This window comes from Acanthochromis polyacanthus, chromosome 22, assembly GCF_021347895.1.
Source record: "Acanthochromis polyacanthus isolate Apoly-LR-REF ecotype Palm Island chromosome 22, KAUST_Apoly_ChrSc, whole genome shotgun sequence".
Taxonomy (NCBI): Eukaryota; Metazoa; Chordata; class Actinopteri; family Pomacentridae; genus Acanthochromis; species Acanthochromis polyacanthus.
The window spans coordinates 24,294,268-24,322,081 of record NC_067134.1 but is presented as its reverse complement, the minus strand read 5'-3'; the positions used below and the strand labels follow the sequence as shown (position 1 = coordinate 24,322,081).

Here is a 27,814-nt window from a genome sequence, read left to right as displayed (position 1 = left end):
GATTGTAGAAAAGCCCATCTGGCCTCAGTGTTTGTGTAACTAGCAGCTGTCTAGCTTTGTTCACTCCTGTTCCTTTTGATTTCCTCTAATTCCTCTAATCCCCCCCCAATGATCCCCTGATTTGGGTGCTTTCTCGGTGGTGTTTCTTCATTTACAATGCAACTTAATGCATTGTTGTCTCTTCCTGCCTCCTCCATTTTTCCCTTCTGTCCTGTTTTTCCACAGTTTGGGGTAAACGTCTGATTTGCAATTTTCTTGATCAAGTATTGCAATTTAGATTTTAGGTATTTTCCCAAAAATTTGAATACGCAACGCTTAATGAAATTTATATTTGACATTATCAGATAAAATCACTGTTGCTGGCCTTTGTTTCCAGACAGAAAAATAAAGCTTAAGTATACTACTAGCTTTCTTTAAATATTGAACTAACTTTTGACAAGAGGTTTAGTGAAAATGTTGCTTTTAGGGCTGCAGCTATCGATTATTTTAGTAATCGAGTATTCTATTGATTATTCTGGCGATTAATATAGTGTATGGATTTCTCACTTGACGTGTGCGTTACAGCATCAAAAGTGGAAATGAGTGTGCTGTGCAACAGAAAAAAAACCGTCCTGGCCAAACACGGGCAGACATCTACGGTGTATTGTACATATGTAGTATAGTACAGGGGTATTCATCTAAAACTCAGATTGGCTAATTCTGTGTCCACACACCACAAATGGAGTCTTTAGACGCCTCAAAGAGAACAAAAACACAACAACGTTTCGACTCCGGTCAAAGCAAAGCGTTGACTTTTGTTTTTCCCGTTCGGCCACCAGGACGACTCTCTTCAGCGGCTCCAGAAGGAATCGGAGATGCTTCAGCGGACCTACGCTCACTACTTTGACCAGACCATCATCAACAACGAGATTGATGACACCATCCGCCTGCTGGAGGAGGCCGTAGACCTGGTGTCCACCACCGCCCAGTGGGTCCCCGTCTCCTGGGTCTACTGACACACAATCAACGGCAGTTAGCTCGTCACTCTGAACGATCCATCTCCAGTTCATCACAGAATCTAAACTCTGTCGAACCACCTCGAGTCACGTCTCTCATCACATTTCTGTAGATAAACTGTTGTTGAAAAAGAGGGAAACAAAGAAACTTAATGACTGACGCCTCATCAAAGAGACTTCATCTTTCCACCCCGACCCCCTTTTTTCAACAGCCTCAAAGGCATATTGTTGTGTACATATATACATATATATATAAATGATAAAAAACTAAGTGAATATGGTTCTGTCCTCATATAGTTGAAGGGTGGGGAGTGGTGGGGCAGTGTAGTAGAAATTTTGTACTTTTCTTTTGTAATTGATGGATGGATGGTAATATTGGAAAGGCAATAGCGAGCATGACCATAAAGCAGTCTTATGGGGGTGCCTGTGTGTGTGTTGACCTTTAAGGCACTTCTTGTGGTACTCTGTGTCCTCCTCTCCCACCCCCCCACTCTCCTCGGCCCCTGTGTCAAACAGGCCGAACCTTGAAGCACATTAGAAGCTGCTACAGTGGCGACAAGTAACTCCCTCAGCTCCAAATGCAAGTTTGAGTGAAGCAAAAAGCACAGGAAACTTGGCAGTTTCTTTCTCCCTCATCCACCCTTATTTTATTTATTTCTCCAACCCTCCGTGCCTTTCAGTTTGTTGAAGGAGCACACTGCATCCCTTTTCGGCGTCTCTCCCCTGTTGTTGCTATTAGCCTGCTGTTCTATGCTTCCCTCCCCAACCTTCGGTGGTCTTTGTTTACATCTCAGTTTGCACAAAAATGGACAATGAAGAAAACATGTACTGCATTTTGTCAGCTCAGTTTTCATTATGTCTTGCCTACTCTCTCTGGCTGTCTTTGCCCCTCCTCCCTTGTACACAAATTGCTAATCAGTGGTCAAAAAAGACCTGGAATGTTGTTTCTGGGACACTTATCAAGCTATGAAAAAGCACTGACATCCACCACTAAACATGGCTCCTGAACTGGAAGACGACAAGGAAAAAAAAGAAGAGAATAAAATGGAAAGGAGAAAAACTGCCTTATCAGAGCCTCGGGGGATGAAGTCGGTAACACCTATGCACACCCCTGGTTCCTGCCAGGCAGACCGCCACGACAACAATTTTCTTCTTTCCTAACACTCCGATAGTGAGCCATGCTTGTTAAAAATGAAGTGTTCATAGGAATGTCTGTGTGGATGGGTAGGGCCTCATGTAGGTGGGACAAATCCAATCCTAGAGCCACCATTTTGGAACTGTTAACTGTTGTCTTTAAAAATATAAGGAGTATTCTTGTTTTGGGGGAGAGAAAAATAACAAAATTTTGTGTGTAAATGTTTCAATGGTGCGTACGTCATATGAGTGAATTACCAAGAGCCAGTGTATATTAACCCTAAAAAGAAGCTCAGTATGTGACATAACCTCTTCATGCTTGACCAAAAGTGGCACAACGCTCTCCCACCTGCAGTAACTCGGTGCGTACGGCGCATCAGTCTGAAGGCTGGAGAAAATGAAATCAAAAAAGTAAATATTTTAAACTGTGGTGCGGTTGCCGTTTTTCCACTTTGAGTAAAGCGTTTTCATTTCAAGTCCTGTGTAAATTACCTCTGCAAATGACAAAAGCAGCTCTTCTGTATGAAATGTTGTTCTTTTTTGTTATTTCATTTTTAAAAAAAATATATTTCCTTTTACGTGTTTAAAGTAAACCGACTCGTCTTGATTCTTCTTTGAAATGTGGGTGCAAGTGAGTTAATGCGTTGGTGTAATTTTGTTTTTTCTTTGTACACAAGAGCCAACAAAAAGCTATCAAACTGTTATCCCTTGCTAGCACTGTAAAGTACAGTAAAGAAAGCTGCTTTGTGGGTGAAGGGTTTTATTAACTCATATTAGCTTACATAAAACTATTATATTTGTTGACTTTTTAAAAATTAAATCCACAGAATAGCACTCTTCTATCCAGCAGGTGGGTGTAAGGCCCCCTGAGACACCCGAGACTGCGCATGCGCAACACCACATCCAGATTCTGCTGTTTGAGTTTTGAGAGCCTATCGGAAAAGCTGCTATTTCTATTAATACACGGTAAGTACATCAATACTTTTTAAACTAGTGGCGTTGTTTTGTTGTACGTTAGGTTAGCGATACGTGACATGTTGTGTTGTCTCGTGTTTGAGTACTTTGGGAGAGCAGTGTGTTCGGACGCGGTTGCGAGCTCAGCGGCTAGCTTAGCCTGCTAGCTAATTGACACAGCTGTTAGCCAGCCAGCTCGTTAATTAATGAACACCTGCGTGAATTAGTTCCGCAGCTGTTCGTGTTTATTATAGGAGAGCGGCTCAACCTGGATCTCTCCGTTGTATGGCTGGAGCTTTACGCCTGCTTGTTCTTTGAAAAAGTTATTTTACTTTCTGGTTAACTGAAACCTAATTGGATGCATTGGAGTTCAACGTCCATTGGTTTGAATTAAACCGCGCTTCACATTGTGTAGCATTACTGTTGGAGTAGATAAAAAAATTTAAAAATGATGTAAATTAAAATAAATTGCCTCTTTTAGTTTCCATAATTTGATCACACCCCTCCTTTCTTGAACTGCTCAACTTCAATACAGTTTATGAAGTCACGTAAACAGGAAATAAACTAACAACCATTGCTGTTTGTATTCACAGTAGATAAATATAGATAGTCCATGAGTCAAGTGGGTAAAATTGGGGTCATCGGTACCACTTTGGGGGGCAAATTCTCATATGCGTTTTTGTTAAGGGCAATATCCCTCGTAACTATTCCTGTGTGATAGATATGCACAAGTGGCAGTTTTCCAACTGTGGGCCTGAGAGGGTTAAAAGAATTGTGCAAAACCATGGTTATGGCGAAAATCACAAATAAGTGATAAAGCTGTCCCATCTTAATGTACTTAAATTATCCCAATGTACATTTTAGTACCACTTACGTTTGGCCACCTGAAATGGTTCCAGAATCTGTCTGGTCTATTTGTAATGTTAACACCAAGGAAAGCACACAGCGTGCCCACGGTCATAGCAACAGTATATACTCAGCCAGTTCATACATTAGGGAAAACAGCTTATTACAGGAAAACAATAAAAATATTAGAATTAGGTCATTTTTTAAAAATTTAGATAGCATTAAGTTCTGTTTTGAACACAAAGGGCCATTCCAAAATGTACTCTGGAGCATTTCTGGAGATGTTCAAGACATTCTTCCCAAACTAAAGCAAGGGATAGGCTGGTAAATGGTGAGCCCTTTTGTTCTAATGGGACACAGTCTGCAAAAACTTGCGACTTGCATAAAATACATTAAGCTGCCACTTTGAGAGGTCCATCATACCAAATTGATATATGCATGGGTAGCATAATAAAATGGCAAAGGTGGCAATTTGCCCCCCTGAGTGGTACCGACCAACCTGTCTGGCTCATGGACTATATAGCAAACATGGAGGTCTTTAACTGCACAACCCATAAAATCAGAAAAAAAGAGCATTTAGTAAATCAGTTCAACTAAAAGAAACAGGATTTTTAACTGTCCAGATTCATATTTTAGCATCTAAAACTGGATAAAACAGCAAAATTTAATATTTTTTTTCTCAAGTGTATTCTATTAACTAGTCTTGCTTTAGTGAGTTCATTGCTCGTTATGTTGGCCCTAACATTTTTGGGTTTATGACCCAAAAATAACCCCCAAAATTTCTGATTTGTATTTATTTTTTAAAATTATTTTGTATTTGTTTTGCGATATTGTTGATCAGTTGTAGCTGTTGTACCTGATTTTATATTTAAGAACTTGTATCTGGAGAGTTATATGTATATTTTTCCATCATAGATTTATGATTTTAACATAAATGCTCAAATTAATTACTGTTTGGATTAATGTTTATGTGTTTTTATTTTTTTTATCAATATTTATTTTTTACTTAGTCATCCTGTTGTCAGGATTTAAAGTCCTGATGATGTATTCCCTGCATTCCCACAATCTCAGATCTGACTACTGCAACCTGATGAGAGTAAAGTTGGTACAGCATCTTCCAGGACGATGATGAGTTCTGGTGGTTGGGAGTGTTCTCTGCAGCAGAGGTAATTATGAACTGCTCCTTGAAGTGGCTATAAACAATAATCAAAGGACAGTGTGAAAGGTGGTTTTGGCTTTATGGAGCTTTATACCGTCCTGTCCAAAACGTTACGACTTTGGAAGATCCCTCGTTCGAATCCTGGGATGGGCCTGGGATCTTTCTAAGTTTGCATGTTCTCCCTGTACATGCGTGGGTTTTCTCCGGGTACTCCGGCTTCCTCCCACAGTCCAAAAATATGCTGAGGTTAATTGATTACTCTAAATTGCCCGTAGGTGTGAATGTGAGTGTGATTGTGTGTCTGTATATGTAGCCCTGTGACAGACTGGTGACCTGTCCAGGGTGTCCCCTGCCTTCGGCCGAGTCAGCTGGGATAGGCTCCAGCACCCCCCACCACCCTAGTGAGGATAAAGCAGTGTATAGAGAATGGATGGATGGAAATAAAAAGGACACACAGAGCACAGAAAAAAACCACATACGACCGCAGTCGTGACACTTGGCTGTATCTATCTCAGTGTTCCACAGTTTGCTTAAGGCCTTTTTACAAGTTAAAATACTTAACTTACTTATAGAATCACAGTAGTGTATGTGACTGTTTTGTTGGTGTTCATGATGTTTTCAGTTGGAAGCTGAATTTGTGAGCGTTACTCCTGCTCCCATCGTCTCTAAGGTCCTTGTCCATCCTTACCAACAGGCTTCCCAGTTCAACAAGAGGAATCTGCACAAAGGAAAATCAGCATCACACAGGTATGCTTTGCCATTAATAGGAAATGGAAATGTCAGGTTATTATAAATACCTGTTGACTGGTCTGTGTGATTAGCCATAGTTGCCGGATGACCTGCCAGAAACCCATTACATCTGTGACTCTACCCATTCTTGTACTGACTTCTGCGACGTCCCTTTGTCATGCTACTGTAGTATGTCGCTCAAAAAACGTCACAGTATAACCTTTGATTAAAAAACAAAGTCATAGTATAATATGTCGCTCAAAAAACGTCACAGTATAGCATGTCACTTAAAAAAAGTGATAGTATAGCCTTTGGTCCAAAAAATGTCACAGCATAGCATGTCACACTTGAATGATCAGGGAGAACATGCAAACTCCATGCAGAAAGATCCCAGGCCCACCCTGGGAACACTTTAGGACACTTCCTACTAACATACTCCATTAAGACACTAATTTACTCTATGAAGACACTTTCCACTAACATACTCCATGAAGACACTTCCTACTAAAAGAAGCATTAAGACACCTACTACTCAGTTACTCTATGAAGACACTTTCTACTAAACTCGAAAACGAGAAAAAATAGATGATAAATGTGCAAAAAAAAGAAGGATAATAAGTATCTCAGCGAGTAGCTCAGGGGGATAAGAGGAGAGACTACTGAGTGGAAGGTAGCAGGTTCAAGACCCGGCAAACCCATTAACTGTCTGAGTAACAGCTCAGATAAAAAGAAACAACACTCCATTTAGACACTTTCTACTAAACTAGAAAATGACAAAAAATAGATGATAAATGTCCAAAAAAAGAAGAATGAGTATGTGAGTGAGTAGCTCAGGGGGATAAAAGGAGAGACTATGGAGTGGAAGGTAGCAGGTTTGAGACCTGGCAAACCCTTAACTGACTGAGAGACAGCTCAGATAAGAAGAAATAATACTCTACTAACTTACTCTATGAAGACACTTTTGACTGACAGCACAAAGAAAAAGAGTCCAACTGTGAAGGGGCCACGGTAGTGCGGTGGATTCAACCACTGAACGCTGTCTTGGACAAAGCTGTCCTGGAGCGTACAGAGATCTCACTGCTACAGAGACTGCGGGGGGGGTTGTTCCCCCCCTGGACTTTCTGAGAGATATCAGTGGGGGGGTAGTGACCGACTAAAGTTTTGATCAAAAGTTAGTACCTGACTTACAATAGGAAGACATTTTCTACTAACTTACTCGATGAAGACCCTTCCTACTAAGATACTCCATTAAAGCTGCTGTCCGGAGTTTCCGTTTGTTTTCAATTTATGTATCATTTTTTAACAAAGCTTAAATGTGTTAGTCTAGTTCGATACTATAATATAAAGTTAGTATAACGCAATATGAAAATTTATTCCTGAGCTCCGCCTTCCTCTCATAGACCCCCATGTTATTCCAAAAAGCGCCGGTCGCTGCCGACCAATCAAGTTCGAGCTTCAGCTTTGTCATGCTGTCAATCAACGGTTACGCGCACAGCAAGCAAGCCCATGCAGAGGTGGGCGAGCTACGCACTACGCAACCGCGTGCACATTTGTTTTGCTTGTGGAGGAGAGAGCATCAGGGCTCAGCAACTTCCAGAAAAGTTACCAATCCCACGGCTTGTGAGGCCAAGAGACTGCAGGACGTTTTTTGGCTCGGGGTGCTCGTGTCGCTCCCCGACCACGGCCTCCATAGCCCGCCTGACGGCTTCGTTTAGATGCCCGACCTCTGGAGGAAGATGTTGATGCGTCTGGGACATACTCTTCGTCAGAGGAGTCATGCAATTCTGAACTCTAGATAGAAATAAATAAACAATGTAACACATATACACGCGTAAATGCACTAAGTTTGATAAACGTCATCGAGAGGGATACACGAGTGTAATCACATATTGAAACTTTACTAGTTCGTCCTAGCAGATTCATGTTATTTTGGTATTAGGACAAGTTAGACTCAATACAGCATTCTAACGTAATTCCTTTATTATTTACTAAATGTACTAAATGTAGAAGAGGGGAAAACAGCAAAACAGGTAAGATGCTGCAGCACTCCGGGCACTTCTCTCATGTACTCCGCGCGTGCACAAATAAAGGGGCGAAATCAGAGGGAGGGACCAACAGTGTTTTGGGAGACGCTGCGATTCAAACTCCGGACAGCAGCTTTAAGACATTAATTTACTCTATGAAGACACCTTTCTACTAACATACTCTATGAAGACACTTCCTACCAAAACACTCCATTAAGACACCTACAACTAACTTATTCTATGAAGACACTTTCCACTAACTTACTCCATGAAGACCCTTTTGACTGACATCACAACAGCCAAAGTGAATGTCAAAAGCACAAAGAGAAAGAGTCCAATTGTGAAGGGGCCACGGTAGTGCGGTAGATTCCACCACTGAACGCTGTCTCGGACAAAGCTGTCCCAGAGCTGAGACGTGAGTTCGATTCCCATCGTAGCCGTCGGTCCTGGAGCGTACAGAGATCTCACTGCTACAGAGACTGCGGTGGGGGTCGGGGGGGGTTTGTTCCCCCCCGGACTTTCTGAGAGATATCAGTGGGGGGTTATCGATCTCCACGTAGTGACCAACTAAAGTTTTGATAATACAATAGGAAGACATTTTCTACTCAACTCGAAAACAACAAAAAATAGATGACAAATGTGCAAAAAAGAAGAATGTGTGTGTCTGAGTGAGTAGCTTAGGGGGATAAGAGGAGAGACTACCAAGTGGAAGGTAGCAGGTTCAAGACTCGGCAAACCCTTAAAACCCGTTAAACTTCAGTGTACTGCCGGAGGTACACCTACTAATTTGCATAGGAATTTAAAGAATGTCTGAAGGCTGCAAACGCGATTATATAAACACTATACGCCAATGGAAAGCTTAGATTCTCATGAATCCGCTGGTATAAACCACTTTCAGATGTGATTACCACAGCGGGTAATATGAACACATTTGTCCGACAAAAACGAATGGATCCATCCATCCGTTCTCTATACACGGCTTCAACGCACACAGCGCGACTCACATTTCCGGGTTCATTATTACACACAGATGAAAATATTCCACAAAAAACGGCCATAATCCAACCTTGGACATCCAGACGACACAAGCCAGTAACATATTTTGTCCAAAACATGTCTTGAAGTCGGTATATAATCCACGAATAGGTCGTTTTCAAGGAAATGCACCTCGTGATGCACGTCCAATATTCCCTGTATTTCTCATCATATTTTTTGTACTGAAAATGGTTGGAATTGACTGCAGCTTATATTTGATTCCCACTGTAGCCGTTGGTCCTGAAGCAGACAGAGACCTCACTGCTACAGAGACTGCCTAATTTACATTTGGCCAAAATTCATGATGATTTTGTTTTTTCCAAAGAGAACCTTACCATTTACATTATTTCATCATATGGCATATTTTTACAACATGTTAAAAAAAAATCTCATTTTTCTCTTTGTGCTTTTGACATTCACTTTGGCTGTTGTATGTCTTAGTGGAGTAAGTTAGTAGAAGTGTCTTAATGGAGTATGTTAGTGGAAAATGTCTTCATAGAGTAAATACTTTAATACACTTAGGAAAATACATCAAAACACTTAGAAATATTAATATACTTTCATACACTTATATAGATTAATACACTTGAAAATATACATTAAAACACTTTCATGCACTTAAATATACATTAAATAATATAAAAATATAGATTTAAAAAAGGACATTAAAACTCTTATATAGATTAATACACTTAGAAATATGAATATACTTTAACACACTTATACATTAAAACACTTTAATACACTTAAAAATATAGGTTAATACACTTTTACACACTTATATAGATGAATATACTTTAAACACTAAACATAATATTTAAACACTAACTAATTTTAAAGACAAATATATTTTTGAACCTTGAAAAAGTAACTGCACGGTTCCAGTGCATCAACTGTGTGGTGAGCAAGGCTGGGCCGCATACTTAGCGCCTACACAGGTTAACAGATCGCTTGTTGTCACCGTTAGGTTACCACAATCTTGCAAATGTGGGGAGGGGTCAGGTCCAACAGCTTTGACGGGTACGTTTTCTGACTCCAGTTTGCAGTCAGTCTCAACATCCTCATGATGGTACTTCATCTTTCTTCACCATCAGTCCTCTGGATTTACCTGGAAAACATGCAACATGCATTTTTAGATTTACATCTTGTTCACTGCACAACATTTAATAATAAAGAGACAACTTTTACATCCTGAACTACGGTTTTGTTTTTTTAAATCTACATACCATACTACAGCAATTTTTTAACAATATCCTATATTATGAAGGTGTTGGAAGAAGATGCCAATCTCCACCACATCACAAAAGGATCTGGTGACTGGAATACAGTGAACTCATTGTCATGATTCAAAAGGTCAGGGAAAATTGAAGTGGTGCATTATCCTGCTGGAAGTTGTAATCAGAAGATGGGTACATTGTGGTCATAAAAGGATGGACATGGTTAGCAACAATACTCATGTAGGCTGTGGTGTTTAAATGACGCTCAGTTGGTGCCAAGTAAATATCCCTCACACCATTACATTACTCTGCTCAGTCTCCCAGGTTTAATTTGAGGTGTTTTAAACCATAGTGAGGCATGCAATCAGATGGGGAACATGCAAAGGCCTGAAGAGGAGGTTTAGAGGACTCATTCAATATTTTGAATGAGTTTCAAAGCATTTATCATCTAACAAATATGGAAACACCTGCTTCACACTACTAAGTGTTACCACAGGACTGAGATGTGGTTGAGAGGTGAAACTAGGTTCCTGTAAGTCGTCATCGCTGGAATTACAAGGTTTAGTTCTTTATTCAATTATCATAATGTAGAATTCTTTCTGCTAAAGCTCTATTCATATGGCACAATTACACTCAGTGACACCGACACACATAAGGCCAGTCCAGGCTAATTTTTTACTTAATCAGCTTAAGAGATGCTCCCACAGCCTTGACTATGTAAATCTACTCTATATTCAATGTCCTGCCCACAAGCAAAGCACCGACAAGGTCTAAATAAAATCACAGGCTTCTTATAAATAATCTAGTATGGCTCTGTTTACAACTCCAGATTCTACACCAACACCCTTCTTTTAAACTTATTGATATCTTAATGCAAAAAATAAAGCTCGGTTCAATAAGCTGCCAGGCTCTGGTTAAATATACAGAAACACGTAAAAAACAATATTCTTTCTGTGTCTGGTCAGTGAAAGCAGATTGCATCGCCTCAATGGAATGTTTTTCATCATTTACTGGTTAAATCCAGTAAATGGATTTAACTAATAATTCTTAAAATTAAAGTAATACTTATTTTTATATGCAAGTTAATTAAAAAGGCAACAGTTTTCCAAATACTCAGTGATTAAATTCTATTTTGCCATCACCAGTATAGTTCAGAAATTTAAATGGTTTAAAAAAAAACATTTAAAATTGACCAAAAATCTATGGCATACTGTTATTCAAATAATCTTTGCATTGCTTGTGGCTAAAGAAGATATATTTTCAATTCTAAAAGCAGACTAATTGATATTTATTTTAGTTGTTTTGTTCTCTTTGTCTGTTCAAGACATGAAAATCTGTTTTTAAAAGTACGCACCGGTTGCCCTAAAGCACAAAGATAGACATTGCCTGAGTTCACACCGAGTTCAGAATAATGAATATCAAAGTAGCAGACTAAGGTTTGGTCATCAAGGACATGCTGAATGTCTGCCTGCAGGCTGCAGCTTCAATCCCACTGATGTAAGATCCTGCATATTAAGAGCTGCTCAGTTTGATCAGTGTTATTTAGACAGGAAGCAAAAAGGCAAGTCAGACACTCTGAGGCCCCACAAGCGGATATGAAACTGTTGTAAAACTGATCAAAGAAGAAAGGGACAGTTCATTTAAATTATGAAACACAAAACAACACTTCCTCACATCTAGTACTGTCTAATCAGGGCTCAACATTAATTTTAGAAGTGCTAGTTCTACACACGTCACTTTATCTTCACTTGCTGTGGCACTACAGTCACATGAATGGGTGAAATTGAAATGTAAACTTGTAGCAAAAGAATAGTTTTGGGTGCTTGAAACTTTCACTACTCTGCTTAACACTTAATTTCAATTGAAATATTTCATCATTTGAGTGTTCAATGATACTGAATTTCAACGTGCATTGTAAAGTCTGATCATCTTTCCTTCCCTTTGTGTTGATAAATATGAGCAGAAGTGGTTCAATTCAATTAAAATGAAGGCAATTTATTAAATGACCAATAATTGCAAAGTATGACACTTATTTTCTTTGGTGAAAGCTCAGGTTGCAAATCCACGACAGCCATCAGTGAAGATGTTTTCAGAAACATTGGGGATGTAGAAAATGAAAATCCCTTAGGTTTACCCACTTTGTCATTAATTAAACAGTGAACATTTTTTCCTCAACTTGTTAAAAGCTGACAGGAGATAAAAGATTTCCCCCTGACAGTGGTGATACGCTGCCTGTATGCTGTCCTTGTGTCCAAGGTTGATCCTTTCAGCTCAGTGCGACGCCCTGAGCAGATGACTGATGTTTTACCTCAAGAGACAGACAGGCCTGCTGGAATAACTTGGTGCCAAATGGACCGAGGAGTATGCTGCCTCATCTCACTTCACGCTGGACTGTTGTCTTTCCTCCACAGCGTGTTTGCAGAGAGGGCTGTTTGACAGTGTACCCCAGCATCGGAGCACAGATAAGTCACAGCTCGCTCTCGCAACTATGAATCGGTCGCTTTGAGCTGAGAAAGCAGGAAATCCTGCGATATGATGGGAGGTCAGAGGCTGTTTATCAAAGGTTGCATCTTCAGATTTTGCAACTCTTAACAAAACAGCACACTGGAAAAAAATCTGCCAATAGAATAAGTGATAAATGGCTTGGTAAAACTTGTTGAAATATCATATTGAGATCTTAAAATTAGCTGGGAAAACATATTTTAAGCTATATTTGACCAGGATTGTCAAGCTTAGGTGTCTTAACCCTCCTGTTATCCTCATTTATGGCACCAAAAAAAATGTTACAAAATTTCCCCAAAAACTTTGAAAATGTGGAAGTCTTCACTGTGAAAATATACTGACAGTCAATAGAAACTTTGAGGTAGAAACGTACGCAGAATTCTACTTGTAGGGGGGTTGTAATTATTCATTGTGGATTTACTGATGATCTAGTGCCCTGGTAGTTGAGATAACGATGAGTTGTCATTTTGTCATGATTCATTGCACATGGGTTGGTCACTTTGCAAAAGTGAACCAAATACACACCAAGCAATACTCAGTGAGTATCTGCACAATTTGAGAATGGGTTTTGAAGGCCTATATAAAGGCCCAAAAAAGGCCACCATTGTTAGTCCAGTGAACAGCATCATGCCGCGTCTATCACATGAACAACGTCTCCGGGCACTGGGTATGGTGGAGGCCGGTTTGAGCTCCAGTGATGTAGCCAGGCGTATGGGCTGTTCCCAACCCACAATCAGAAGCCTGGTCCAAAGCATGTGCCGACGGATTGCTGCCTGCATCGAAGCAAATGGAGGCCATACTCGGGATTGACTGTTGTGACTTTGTGTTTGGCAGGTGCCGTTTTCTTTTGTGAAATTCTTTATTTTGAAATCATTCTTGAAACTTTATATTTTTGTTTCTGTATGCCAATATGCTAAACAAATGATTCATATGAAGAAAATCCAGTTTTGGGCTTCAAAATAAAAATTATGTTGAAAAATATGGTCTCAAAGTTTTTAATGACTGTCAGTGTATATATTATTTTCCACATTTTTAAACTTTTAAATGGGTCAAATTTGACCCGCGGGATGACACGAGGGTTACGACAAGATATTTCAGATGCATTGTCTTCAAAAAAGTCCCTCCGTCTTGCTGAAATGTCACTTGTTAAGTGAATTTATCTTAAATCGAGTGGAAAGAGACATTTTGACTAAAAATCAAACAAACAGACTTGGAAAGATTTTGAGTTTTTGCAGGGTACATAGATGAGAAACAGCAGATGATATTGATAATATAGTATTAATTTTGGTAAGTTATCAAGCTACTGAATATCTGCCAAGTATTCAGGTGAGTCATTTTAAACTGTATTCAGCTGAAAACTGAAACAGTAAAATAAAAAGGTACATAACACTGTAAAAGAGCACTTTCAATGCATAATTTAGCTTTTTAATACCTTGGAAAGGACAGCAAATTGTTGACCACCCACTCTAGTGTATAATATGTTCGTAGATGCACTGTATAAAGTAAGTAACACAATCAGTAAGCAAGCCAATCAGTCCTTCTGAAACACTCCTGGTTTACAAAAACGGCTTATGAATGGACCGCATCATAAATTTCTCTCGCTCCAAGCCATCAGCAGAAGGTCTCCTCATAAACTGGATATAAAGACAAAACTGAAACAAAAAAAGAACTTTCTATGCTTTGACTCAAGGCTTTTCGCGGCATTGGAGCTTGTTTAAGTGCATTGGCGAAAGGTGTGAAAGGCCCTGACGATGAATGAAACTCTTCATAAACAACCCTGAGAAATACAGAAAAGGATCATTAGCAACGACTTTGATGAAAAGCGTTCGAGTCCTTCAGAATTCTGCATAATATTCATCCCACTTACATCCCCGAATGATCTTTGTATAATCATCACGGTTTGTTCTTGTTTTGAATTCAGACGTATGTTTTCTGCTTCACTTTGTTACTATAGAAACGGATTCCTGCACAAGGAGAAACGTCTGGCCTTGTCAGGTAATTACACACCGAGGGCAGCTTTCCTTTTATGCTTGTGTCGGTCTGCTGCTTTAAACCCTATGGTCGAGGAAATGGAATACAACTAATGGCAACACGCCTTTGTCGGAAAAACAACTGATCAGATAGAGAACTTTAGTGTCCTTCACGGTGTGTCAACAACTGAACAACAATCTAGTTATGACCTCGTTTTTCAACCCTTTCGGCTCGACTCGTGTTCAAACCTGATTTTTTGAACTACAAGGCTGTATGTGTTCAGACACCTGTGGCTAACATTAATTAGGTTTTAAGCTGATTAAGTAAAACTTAGTCCGTACTGACCTTAGGTGCACTGGTGTCACTGAATGTAACCGTGCCATATGAGTAAAGCTTTTGCAGCAACAATTAGAAGTTAAGATAACTGAATAAAAAAAACAATAAACCTCACAGTATAGCATGTGGTTCAAAAACATCACACATCAGATTTCAGACTGTCTAAAGACTAACAACTACACCCCACTGTTCTTAAACAAAATAGGAGAAGTTTTACTGATATATCTGTAATCATTCTACATATTTTTAGGATTTTTTTTGGAAGATTTTTACGAATTTTCTTGCCAAATTTGGGGGATTTTTAAAAAAATAACATTAAGGGAAACTTTTAACCCTCGTGTTGTCCTGCAGATCAATCAGATCCATTTTAAAGTTTGAAAATGTGGAAAAAATATGTCTTCACATTGAAAACTTTCACATTTTCAACATTTTTTGGGAAATTTTTGAATATTTTTTGGTGTAAAAATAAAGGTTTCTCTAAGAACATTCACAAAAAAAATTCAACCAAAAGCCAGCGAAATTCGCTGGATGTTCTTAAAGGAAATAGAAGTTTAACTGATACATCTGTAATGACTTGAGATGTCTGTGTAGGTTCTCATTCATCCAGGTCATGGTTATCCAAAGTATAAAATCAATCCACTGGACTTTAAGAAAGTTCCTTTCACCTCTCATCCAAGAGGCTTCTTCAGTTCTGGTGGTGGTTGGTGTTGCCTCAGCTTTTAAACCTCTATGAGGTGTTTTCAGGGCTTTGAGTGTCCCAGTCTATGTGGTCCACCTGGTCTGTGGTATATCCCACATAATTTTCCTTGAAGGAAAAATGCATATGGGTTCTTATGGGTTAAGTGGCTGTTTGGTTTCCCCTATGTAGAGATCTGAGAATTCCTCGCTGCATTTAACTGCATACACCAGGTTGCTCTTCTGGCTGTGGGGTCTTTTGGGTGGACCACTATTTGCCTTAGGGTGTTATTCGGCTTAAAAAAGACCCCACACCACACAGGGGGGGGTGGTCTGCGACATCATCTTTCGCCAATTTACAATCAGGTCCTTTCAAAACTCTCCAAAAGAACTACTCAGCAGACTCATGCTAATGACCAAAATTAGCACACGAGGGCTCAGTGACATCTGTGCATTTCAACGACCCCCACCAGAACTGAAAAAGCCTCTTGGATGAAAGGTGAAAGGAACTTTCTTAAGGTTCAGTGGATTGATTTAAACTACTTCGGATGACTTCGGATATTTTTAGGATTTTTGGGCAGATTTTTTAAAATAAAAATTTTCAGGGAAATTTTGAAGGAATTATTGGAATTTTCATCCCAAAGGTTTAGCTAATTTTCAGAAATGTGGGGGACCTTTTTTTTGCAGAATTTTTGGATTTATTTCAGACAAGGAAACAATATTTTTTGGTGCCCATAAATGAAGACAACCGAAGGGTTAAAGTACAAAAACTGGAGTAAAAATAATAAAAATGAGTCTGCTGTGATTAGACATTGCTTACTTCAGTTTCTGGCTCCAGTCATTAGTCACCACAGGTTCTGGGTTTAAGTTTCCAAAGACCAGAGGCCTCCAAAGTATTGGACGACGTCAAATTATCACAAAACAAACAACAGCAGACAAACAAGAGAAACACACCGATGCACTGCCTTGAAAAGCTAAACCACTGTCAATGTTTTCTGATCATTAGTAGGGAAAGATTTTTAATATCTTCTGTCCTTGTAGCTGCTAAATACCAGCATAAAGCCCTAAAGTCACCTGCCTGCTTCCTTCTACATCCATTAGTGTTTGAGAAAATTTTTCAGTTATTTGGGCTGATTCTACTTTGACAAACGGTTGCTGGAACATGCACTTTCCTAATCTAAAAAAGTATTTAATTTCTGCTGTTATTTCAAACACATTTCTGTGTGTAGCCTTCATTTACATTTTGTCTTGTGGCAAAATAAAACTACTATCATTAAAATGCCCGCTTTATGTTTTTTTGTTTGTCTTTTTGAAGAGAAGAAAAACAAATCACATTATTGGATCAAGCGATAAAATAATGAACATATTATTTGGTAGAAAAAAAACGTTTCAACTGCATTAATATAAATTGCATTTTTACATTAGAGGGGCTTTTTTTTAAGGACTATACTTGTCAAGCTTTTACTGCGAAAATACCAGTGGTGTGCGGGAGGGCTGTTGCCACAAGTGTGCTCTATAAAACACGCTCACAATCAGCGTGTGCGCTTTCAGAGGCGTCATGTCGAGCTGCGAGTGTAAAGGCACGGAGGACCCCGGTCAGGGCAGCATCCTCTACAGCATCCTCAACAGAGGCGCTCGGTGCCCGCAGGGAGGCGCGGAGACGCCCGCAGAGCACCAGCTCTGTCCCTGCGCGTCCAAGAGGAAACTAGTGGCCATTCGGGCTCCGCAGCGAGTTTTCAAAGCGGCCTCCGAAGTGCTCGTAAAAACTTTCAAGTTCGTGAAAAACGTGCCGTGCTTTCGCGGTCTGCCGGCGGAGGACCAGCTCCGGCTCGTGCGCAACAGCTGGGCGCCGCTGCTGGTTCTGGGTTTGGTGCAGGACTGCGTGGACTTCGACACGGTGGAAACGCAGCAGCCCAGTCTGCTGCACAGAATACTAACGCACGACACAGAGCGACAGGAGCGCGTCGCCGCCGAGGCTCGAGACCCCGGGGTGCCCGTCGGTGATGTGGAGAGCATCAAAATGTTCCTGGTGAAATGCAGAGGGCTGAGGATCAGCGTCAAGGAGTACGCCTTTCTGAAGGGAGCCATACTGTTTACCGCGGGTGAGAAATGACAACATTTAGCTCCAACTCCGTTAAAAGTTCGCCATTCTGACACGTCTGAATCTAAAGCACTTGAGAGTATTTATTTTCTGGTTTGTTTTGTCTTGTATTCCTGTTATGTACTTTTTTAGTCACCTGAGATATACTGGACTTATGCTGCACTCGGCTCATTACACTGACTGTATTTCTTACATTAGAGATTTTCTTCATCTTTTGTTTGGTATAAATGGCTAAAAGGTTTTCACATAGCTGTACATTTAGAGTAATAGACAGTATTTAAATAATTTGTACTAATTCCCAACAATCAGTGAGCAAACGTTGGATCAGCAGTAAAGTATAAAGCTCTGCACTATGGTATAATGTATAGTACAATCTATACTGTATATACACTGTTTGTTCTTTGTTTTATTCTTGTTATTGATATTTTTATTGTATAGTTTTTATCGATTGCTGTTGATTTTTATGACTTTTATGCCTCTGTAAAATGTCCTTGAGTTCCTTGAAAGGTGGCTTAAATAAAATGTTTTATTGTTATTATTATTATCATTATTATTACAGCAGATTTTAATGTAGGGTAGTTAGATAAAGTCACACTTTGCTCCATTTTTCTCTCCCTGCCTGGTAGAAACAGCTGAGCTGGAGTGTCGAGACTACATCCAGGCACTACAGAGAGAGGCAGAACGTGCACTTTACGAGCACGTGAGGACGGTGCACTGGGGGAGCACCGGTCGGTTCGGCAAACTGCGAACGGTCCTGAACACCCTGCGCTCCATGGACCCGGAGGCGGTGGCAGGACTCTTCTTCAGACCCGTCACTGGGAGGAGCAGCATAGACGAACACGTGCTCTCTATGTTCTTTGAGAGGTAGAACCAGAGCAACGGAAGGACACGTTTGGGACCGACTGACTGACACATCGGTGTTCATTTAATGTATTATACGTCTGTCTTTATTTCTTTTTGTGGGGAAGCAGTGCAGACACATTGACCTGAATAAAAGAGTGAATAGCAGTGACAAAGAGAAAATGTTTCTTTCTTAAATTTCTCCTACCCTGATGCTTCCAACTGATTTTAAAAGCCAATATTTAGAAGTGGCTGAAGCAGCAAACTAATCCTCTACTGATTCTATGGAGATCCATCTATGAGACAGTGTATAAATACAACACAGCTTCAATTTAAGCATCACTGACATGACAAAAGAGCAACTAACCGGTCAAGTTCAAATGCTTTTCTTTCTCCTTTAATTTATTATAGCCATCAGTTGCTGTACAAAACTATAACGAAATCACAAAATTCTGGGTCATCATCATCACCCAAAGCTCCACAGCTGCACAGCATCTGCTTCCAGACAACAAGAGGCCTATAAAGCTTCTGTGAAAACGAGACCAGAGACCACAACCAAAGGCAGTAACAGCAGGTAGGCATCGACTCACGTGTGTTTTAGAAAGCAACAAGAAAGCACTGAACGCGATATTAATCAATAACCATGGAGAGCAAGAAAGCACTGCTGCATGTGATGTGTGGCCTCGCATTTGAAAACATACATTCAGATAAGAAAGCAAGAGAACCACTGACATCAACTGAGCGCTAAATGAATCAATAAGCACAAACAGCGAGAAAGCACTGCCTCCTGTGTTCCCCAGGCATCAGAGGAATTAATCTGAGAGAAGCAAAGTAAGAGAGTAAAGATGAAGTAAGAAGAAGCACTTCCTACCATTGATGCTCAGTTTGACTTGTGGAGACGATCATCAGTCACTTTCTGGAGAACATAAGAATACAGTAAGTGTTAAAAACCCAACAACAGCTACAATTTTATCCTTTGGTTTTTACAAGTAAGTTTGAAAAGCAAGTCATCTAAATTTTACAAGCATCAGAATAGTCACAGCTTGCTTTGTCACATCTACTTTATTAATATCAAGCACATAGAGACACACTCTTCCCTTATAAAAAAAAAAAAGAAGAAAATAAGTTATGGTTGTCAATTAAAACAGGTGCCAGACGGGCTACATTGCAACACACCGGTGGTTTGGTTTCCATCTCTCTCCTCTGACAGCCTCAGTAAATATCCGCTCATCCAGGATTCGCTTGACGCCTGGTTTCATTAAGAGCACTGGGAGGCGCCGCCGAGCTGCTTCTCGTCTTCCTGCTGCTCCCAGGTGGTGGACGACGCTGCTACCTGGGAAAAAGCAGCCTGGATTAAAGCACATCTTATGATACCGCTCTCCACGCTGTGTGTTCATAATGTAAATTAACATTTTCTGTTGAATCACCTCCCAAGATGCACACTTATTTCCCACCTTTATCTTAGCTTCAGGTTGCTTTCTTTGTTATTAAAACCCTCATAGTGGGTGTGATTGGAACAGAACTGCCTCACTAATGTGTCTATTTCTCGAATGATTTTTCCACACATTTTGAAACTATTGATCCAACAGTCATGATGTGACAGCTGAACTGGTTATGATGGATTTAAAAGTCTCCTCATAGGTCATTTATAGAACTGCAGCTAACATTTATTTTCGTTATCTAGCAATTAAAGTCCGACTTTGGCATTTTCAAAGCTCAAAGAGGCATCTTAAAATTGTTATTAAGTCCACATAACAGTTCAAACCAAAGAAGAATTCTGTTCTGATTATATAAAACAAAGCAAAGCTGCTTATCTGATATGTGAGAGACTGGAAATTTAATAAAAGTTTGCTGCTGTTCCTCTCAAACTATTTTCACATTAGAAATTCCATCAGACATTAGAATATACAACATTTATGTGGTCGAAAACAACATGCATCTTAATGGTTAAGTTGCTCAGGGCATTTTGAGCTCCACCAAGTCAGAAATAAGCTGCTGTTTCTCCAATGCAGAGATTTAAAAATTTTAAGACTTTTTGCCATAAAACCAGCGAGCAGTGGAAGCATGACCCTGATCCAGTCCACTTATTAGAAAGTCAAAAACGAGAAACAACTGCAAGGCTGCTGTAACTTTACAAATCAGGGCTCCAGACTAACTTTACCAACTGCACCACCTCCACCTCCTTATTTTGGTTCGGCATTCACACAGCTATTAATCCACCACGCATGCTGAACAGCTGTTTTTGCATGCTTGCCTATTTCCTCCATTTTGGTTGAGGAACGCACAACAGCTAAACAGATCATTTTCTGCTTCAGGCAGGAAAACACAGATAGAGCCACGGAAGCAATAAAAGCCATACTGTCTACGACTATAACCCTCTGATGTGCAACATGGGTCAAAAGTGACCCAAATCCAACGGAAAACTGTAATCTCCTCACCCACACTGTGCCTCAGAGGGTTAAAGCAACAACAAAACAGCTTAATGATGATCACTCACTCACACGAATCCGACCACTAGAAATTTTAACTTAAAATTTGTGCACCTCCTGAAATATTCTGGTATTTTAACCGCAGTGACCGACTGACATTTCTGACTGCTTTACTGGAAGCTTCTCGGCTCAGCGTTGTTCAAAGTCAGGTATCACAGTCTACAAGTTCCCAACTCCACATTTACTCTGGCTGTGACAATAAGCAAATGCTGAGCACAGCTTCTGAGCTTGTTCTCCCAGGGCTTTTCTTTCCTCCGGATGCAGCCTTTCAAGGCAGCAATAGACATTTTAAGCCTAGCCTTGAGTATTAGCACCACAATCTTCCAAGCATTTGCATCAACAGCTTTTTTCCCCCCCTCTCAGCTATTGAGACTAACACCAGCTAAGCTCGTCTGAGATCACTGCGCTTCCTTTTCGTACAGGATCTCATATCAAAAACAACATAGCCTGTGGGCCTCAACATAAAACCTCAGAAATACAAATCCCAGACACTCATGTACGTAAATGCACCTTAAATGTGGACTCTCCACAAATGAACCCGGAACTTTAACACTGACATGGGATTATTACTTATTCCGATGAGCTGACAGAAAGGTACTTTGAGGAAACTACTTTGATATTCAATTAATCATTAGAGTAATTTAATAAGCAAAAGCACAAAACATCTAGTCAAAGCTATTAAAATGTAATTACTTCTTTTCAGAATATCTTTAGACATAATGGTTAATGCTGAGGATAATTTATCATTCTAAGTAATGGTTGATGTTTTTGTTCTTGCACACCTATGTATGACAAATATTACATTTCTACTGCGCCTCCCTCTGTCACTATGGTGTAAATATCTGAAGAAAGTCATGAAAACGTTAATGTAAAGTGATCTAGTACTAAAAAAAGCAAAAAAGAGCAATTATCCTCATGTTTCAGCATTCTTTTATCTCCTATGCGTGCTACATGAACAATTTCAGCCCTTTTTGCTGGGCAAAAAAGCCTTAAAGGACCAATTCAACTCCTATTACATAATTTTCTACTTGCTAAGGAGTGATGGCATTAACTACAATGTGACTGGCATGTTATTAATGCATCAGAATCACTACATGTTATTCACAAGAGTCATATTTTAGAGATATAATCCATAAGACAATCGTGAAAGACAACATTATCCACTAATTTTGTTACTTACAGTTGAAACAAGGACATTAATCACATCAAACACACCCAGTCTGAACGATATAGATAAGTATCATCTATATTTTCATTATGAATTAATCTGTTGATTAATGTATCTGGTTTAGCTGATTAGTGCATTGATTTGTAAAATCTCAAAACGGTGAATAATGTTGAAAACTGTTTTCCAAAGCTCAGAATAATGTCCTCAAATGTCTCGTTTTGTCCACAACCAAAGGACATTATGTTTTCTTTCATATGGCAGTAGAGAAACAAAAAAACACGCATATTTAAGATACTCTAAGGAGATTGTTCCCCTTAAAAAATGACTCAAACCAGTTTATGGATTATCAGACTAGTTGGCAACTGATTTAATAGTTTACAACTGAACAATTAATAGTGATGGCAGCTCTGTGTATTTGCATGTTAAGACTGTTTGATCCCTGTAAAAGCAGCTATAGACGTGCAGAAACCCAGAGACAATCAGTTTTTGGCAGAACACCTGCTACATCCAGGGATTCACAACTAGCTGTTTTGCTAACCTGAGCAAGCTGTTTGGCTAACTGGCGTATTTGCCTTATTAAGCTGCTTTGTCGGCCTCAAACTCGTAAATAAAACAAAACAAACCACAACAACACGGTTAAATTTAAAGGAAAGCAATCAGATGTCCAAATAGTCAGCACAGATACCTAAATTTACTGTTTCTGTCGTTGTTTATTCGCGACCCTTGGTCAAAACAGACGCTTACGACAATTGACACACCTGAAGCGCTTTACGTTAATGAGGCAACCGAGTCCAATTAAACGTCTTTCCGTGAATTAAACTAAAAAATACCTTAATGTCACAATCAGCGACTTATTTATTATTCATTACAAGTTCTAGGAAGAGCAACTAGACTCTCCAAATATGCTTCTAAAGTGTAAGGTTCGCGTTTATGTGCTTACCTGGTGGGACAATCCCCCAAACTCTGGTCATCCACTCTTCGTATCCAGACTGTGGTCCTGGTGCCTTGACCAGTCTATGGCCTTGACCCAATCACAGAAAAACAACAAATCCACATTACCCACAACGCCTTTCAACCCCACCTTGTGGGACCATTTCCTGTTTTCCTTTCTTCGTGTTTTTTTTTAATTAAAATAAGCAAATAATCAATTTTAAAAGTTATATCTCTGTCATGTATTGATATACGTATTACGTCATGACGTAAGAACGCATGAGAAGTGAGAATCTCGCAAGCGGCATGTTGGTGGTCCGCAGTTTTTTAATAAAAGTACCGAAAAGACAGTGCTGCATGTCTTGGTGTTTTACCTAATTCAGTACTAAGGTAGACGGTACACAACAATCTCCACACAGATATTTAAAAAGCAAGTGAAGTGAAGTTTTTGTAAGATGTAATTTCTAAAATGTAAAATACTACAAACTAATTATTTTAAGTATTTGCACCCAATATATCTCCACATATACAAACATTTTATTTTGATAGAAAATTCCATTCATTTGAAAGGATTTGATCTACACCATGCAGCATAAGTTAACATGACACAGCATATCCTTCATTATATATCCACCCGGTGCTTGGTCTGTTACTCAGACTCCAAATAATAAAAAAAAACAAAACAAATCATTGCTCATTTGGGAGCCATAAAAAGCTTTGTAAGTAGGCTAACAGCAGCAGTTTATCTAAAAGCAGGAAATTGTGCAGTCCTCCATTCATCACAATTATAGGTTTGAAATGGCAAAAAGATTTCAGCTGGGGCAATTTAGAGAAGATGTGTGTGATTTTTATCATGACTGAATGATCTACCCATCACTCCACTTTGCCCATAATGGCTCAGATTGGGCCCTTTCCTCCCAGCATGCCTTGCGAGGAGAGGTGCAGGGTGAAATATGTCCAGCAGATGACAGCGTTTCACTTTGAATTTCCTGAGGTGGCCGGTTTCCTTTCTGCATCTTCCAAGCGGAGAACAAATTGGCTCCTGCTCAAATGCAATGCTGCAACATTTTATCTTTCTATTTATAATTTAATATGACTCCACTTAGCTTTCTTTCTTTTGATATGTTCAATTAAGACATGGAAACTGCAGTAAAGCATCCTTTGATAAACCAGGCGGCTGTAGCCACAGATCAATACCAAACATTCACCTCACCGCACAGACGTCGATAATATTGTAAAATAATAAATAATTAAACATGGAGCTGCTCTTGCAAGAAGTGCATTGAAGGGCTTGGTAAGTGATCAGTGATCCATGACTTGCATCTTCCCACACACACACGCAGGCAATTATGCCGTGCTGAACCATGGTGAGTTCAGAATTACTCCAAATCTGGGTTAACAGCTGCCTGCATGCACTATCCAAATGCTTTCAGCTCTCTCTCTCTGACACACACACACACACACACACACACACACACACACACACACACACACACACACACACTGCCACCTAGCCCTGCACAGACAATTGGCCTGGTTCTTGGAGTGGAAGACATGTCACACAGGGCACAGAGCACAGGGCTCCGAGTAACAAGGCCCTGTGGGACACGGAGGGCCATGGTATACCTGCCAGAGTGAGTAATACTCCTCACCAGTAAGTGTGCACATGTGGGGAAACAAAACATCTGTGGACGTACGTGCACGCTCACAGCCTGGTCCGCTCCCGCTGCAGTGAATATCTGCACTCAACCCCCGTGTCACATGCTTTTGTTCAGGGAGCTTATTATGCGGTTGACACTGTAATGAAGTGAAAATGATTTCATTTGGGGGGGAAAGTGCCGCAGCTCAGGAGCTCCCTCTTTTCGCAGACACACACCATATGGCGACACGTCAGCTCGTATGAAAACATCTGCCGGCTCTCTGCGTTCGCACGGTCTGGATGATTAGAATGTAGCTTCATGTTGCAGGCATTATGGAAGGAAACTGGATGGAAACGGGGAACATCATGCGCTCTCTAGCTCTGTTATGTATATGAGTGCGTGGCACATTCTGCAGCTGACACAGGGAAACAGCAGTCTGACTCATGACTCCTTTCAGCGTCTTCACAGTTCTGGGAAGAAACTATAAAAATGGATGTGTACGAGTCTTGAGATGAATATATTTAGATAAAGTAGGGACTTGCCCCCAGTGTGAAACATTGTACAGAAGAAAACACTGCAAGGGTGCTTCAATCTGACTTTATAATTGGTACTAAATGAGCTGTTGGACTGTCTGTAGCTTTAAATACAGCTTCAGGAAGAAGACTCTCTCTGCATCTGTGATTGACAGCATGACAGAAAGAAAAAGTCACTTATAGCTTATTCTCTGATTTATAATATGACCAAATTTAAAACACAGCCAGCGTTTTTACCTGTGTCTGTTGCAACGTTGCAGTTCAAAAATCAGTTTTTCAGAGGAGAAGCTTCAAAAAGGTTCTGAAGTAACTGCTAGTCAACACACAATCTTAATGGACGATGATTTGGTCACTCTTTCATACTTGTTCTGTTGAGAGAACAGCTTTATTGGGAATATTAAAATGCAATATGTGAGAGCACATCGAGCATGAGGGAAGCAAAAAGATGTAAACATTAGGTGAGTTTAGGTGCCATGAAAACACAGTAACCCACCCAGTCCTTGTTGTTCTTGCGGGGAAAAGCAGTGGTAAGCATGTTCTTGATCTCACAGCTGTCGTATTGCATCTCCAAGTTTTTTGGACATTAAAAGTCTGGATGATGCTTCTTCATCGATACCAACTCATTAAAAAAGCTGTTTCCACTTAGAATTAGTGTCCTTTTTGCTAGTGGCAGCTCCTGCTTCCAGTGAAGGTTAAGATTTAGGTCAGAATTGATGAAGAAAATAGCACACCTTTTGCTCCAGATACCTTCTACTGTCACTCCATTTCATTTCCCACAGTTATCCACAATTCTTTTAGCTTTTATTTGTTACTGTCTGTCAGACCTCCTCTTACCTTTTGTTGTCTGACAGACCTCTTGATTAAATTACCTTTTGTTCTTTGTTGTCTTACCTTCTGTCACTTATTAGCAACCATATGCAAATTAACCACTATTCACCCTTGTATTTACATACTGCCCCCTTCCTACTATCTGACCATCCATTTTAAATGTGGATTCTGCAAATGTTCTTGGTCAGTTTACCTTCACAGACTCATGCTCTGGGTTGGTAAGCCCACCGTATGCCGGAATACCAATTAACACCCCACTACGGCAAACTTCAAAGCACCAAAAGTGAAATTTCTTCAACAATATGATGCCATGACCCAGACTCTTTTCCCCGACCAAGGACACACCAGTGGCTCATCATTCCAAATTGTATTGAGGTGAGGGATCCTTTTGAAAAGCCAGTTATTGTCACTGTGTGTTGTTGGAGGTCTGTGGAACTGACCTCCAAGAAGTTGACGCCATTCATGCTTTTGACAAAAGTTTGCTGTAAATGGTTGTGAACATGGGGAGTTTAATTATTAGTTAGCTTCTCTGTTTGTATTTTTGCTTGTTTTTTTAAGGGAAAAAATGCAAGTGAATCAAAGGTTCTAGCAATGAACAAAAGGTGCAACAACAAAAGGTAAGGGGGGGGGGGGATCTTACAGACAGTAACAAATAAGAAAAGAAAAAAGAATTGTGGTTAAGCACATGGAAGTGAACTAAGTTGCACTTATTACATTGTGTAGAACTTTAGGTGGACTGGATTGTGTCACGAGTCAAGAAATAGAGTAAAAATTCTAGGATAATGTGCTTCTTCCTTGGCTCACTACAGCATTCTCAGGCAACCAGTGAAGAATAACTGCATCAGGATAAGAAATAATACAAAACCTTTAACTTCAACGGATCAAACAAATGAAGCATGGATTGTAAATTAAGGAGACTGTAGTAAGGTTTTGCTAATTTTCAACGGAGCCAGGCTAATTGTTTCCCCATTTACAGCCTACTACAGCTACGGACTGCTAATGCTATTAGCTACATGCATTTTTAATATCAGTGTTTTATTTTCAGTCGATCGTACAGTTGTGAAACCAAACCAACTCGTCATCATTCAGGACGATGCACACGGAGGCTAATTAACTCTGTCAAGCAGGATTTCACGATCATCCCTCATGTGCTTCCCTTTTCCCTCCGATGCTCTCGCTTTGATCACAGCGAAAAATAAGTAAACGGCTACACTACGGGCACATCGCTGCGAGGCAGAGGAGGGAAAAAAAAGGAAGGAATTGTTTATCTGCCTCGAAGCACGCTGAAAGAAAAAGAATCCTGTTTTCTTAGAGACATTAAATGTGACAGTTTTACTGAGCAAACTTGCCTGTAGTTTTCAACGGACTAATTCCCACTGAAAAAGCCATGAAGCGGTGAGTCTAGAAACACAGCTGCATACATTACGGTGGAAACACAGTCAAAACAGAAAAATATATTCAAACATCTGCATGATCACATGAAATGACTGGTGCATCTTTTACACAAACAACAACTGCATTCTCTGTGCATCTGTGCCAGCTGTCTGTGATTGCAGCCAAAAGTGCACTAAGGTCAAACAACAATCAGGACATGGAGGTTTTTAAAGTGTTTCTCGATGCATTGACTCCCCTGATTTAGTCTTATTCTAAAAATGAGGCCTGGCTGATTCAGTCTCTGAGTGGAATAAGGAGACTTATTGATTGTTGT

The 27,814-nt window shown here is 40.0% G+C and overlaps 2 protein-coding genes and 1 long non-coding RNA gene across 20 annotated transcripts in view; 2 read left to right on the top strand and 1 right to left on the bottom strand.

Annotated features, from left to right (window-relative positions):
* The window catches only part of LOC110964456 (peripheral plasma membrane protein CASK-like), a 46,374-nt gene extending 43,652 nt beyond the window's left edge, over positions 1-2,722 (top strand). For all 17 annotated transcript variants that reach the window (XM_022213192.2, XM_022213191.2, XM_022213186.2 and 14 more), the window contains one exon: positions 819-2,722. In XM_022213192.2, coding sequence (XP_022068884.1) covers positions 819-995 — 177 coding nt within the window. In that variant the 3' untranslated portion in view covers positions 996-2,722. The remainder of the gene's footprint in view (positions 1-818) is intronic.
* A 6,831-nt stretch (positions 2,723-9,553) lies between these two features.
* On the bottom strand, positions 9,554-23,506 carry LOC127531933 (uncharacterized). Its single transcript, XR_007939148.1, has 4 exons — positions 23,116-23,506; positions 19,695-19,851; positions 19,390-19,434; positions 9,554-9,984 (listed from the first exon to the last, which is right to left on the bottom strand). It is a non-coding gene; the product is annotated as an uncharacterized LOC127531933 (long non-coding RNA).
* LOC110962284 (nuclear receptor subfamily 0 group B member 1-like) lies at positions 17,081-18,686 on the top strand. Of its 2 annotated transcripts, none has more exons than XM_051942394.1 (2): positions 17,081-17,679; positions 18,311-18,686. In XM_051942394.1, the coding sequence occupies exons 1-2, from the start codon at positions 17,136-17,138 to the stop codon at positions 18,544-18,546; spliced, it is 780 nt and encodes a 259-aa protein (XP_051798354.1). In that variant the 5' UTR covers positions 17,081-17,135; the 3' UTR covers positions 18,547-18,686. The 2 variants fall into 2 exon arrangements, with proteins under 2 accessions (XP_051798354.1, XP_022065900.2); XM_022210208.2 differs by having other exon boundaries at positions 17,092-17,679; positions 18,305-18,686.
* Positions 23,507-27,814: the final 4,308 nt, after the last annotated feature.

Coding starts and splice junctions, on each gene's coding strand:
- LOC110962284 (XM_022210208.2), top strand. CDS start 17,136: ATGTCGAGCTGCGAGTGTAAAGGCACGGAGGACCCCGGTCAGGGCAGC. Junction 17,680..18,304: donor AGCCATACTGTTTACCGCGG/GTGAGAAATGAC, acceptor CCTGCCTGGTAG/AAACAGCTGAGCTGGAGTGT.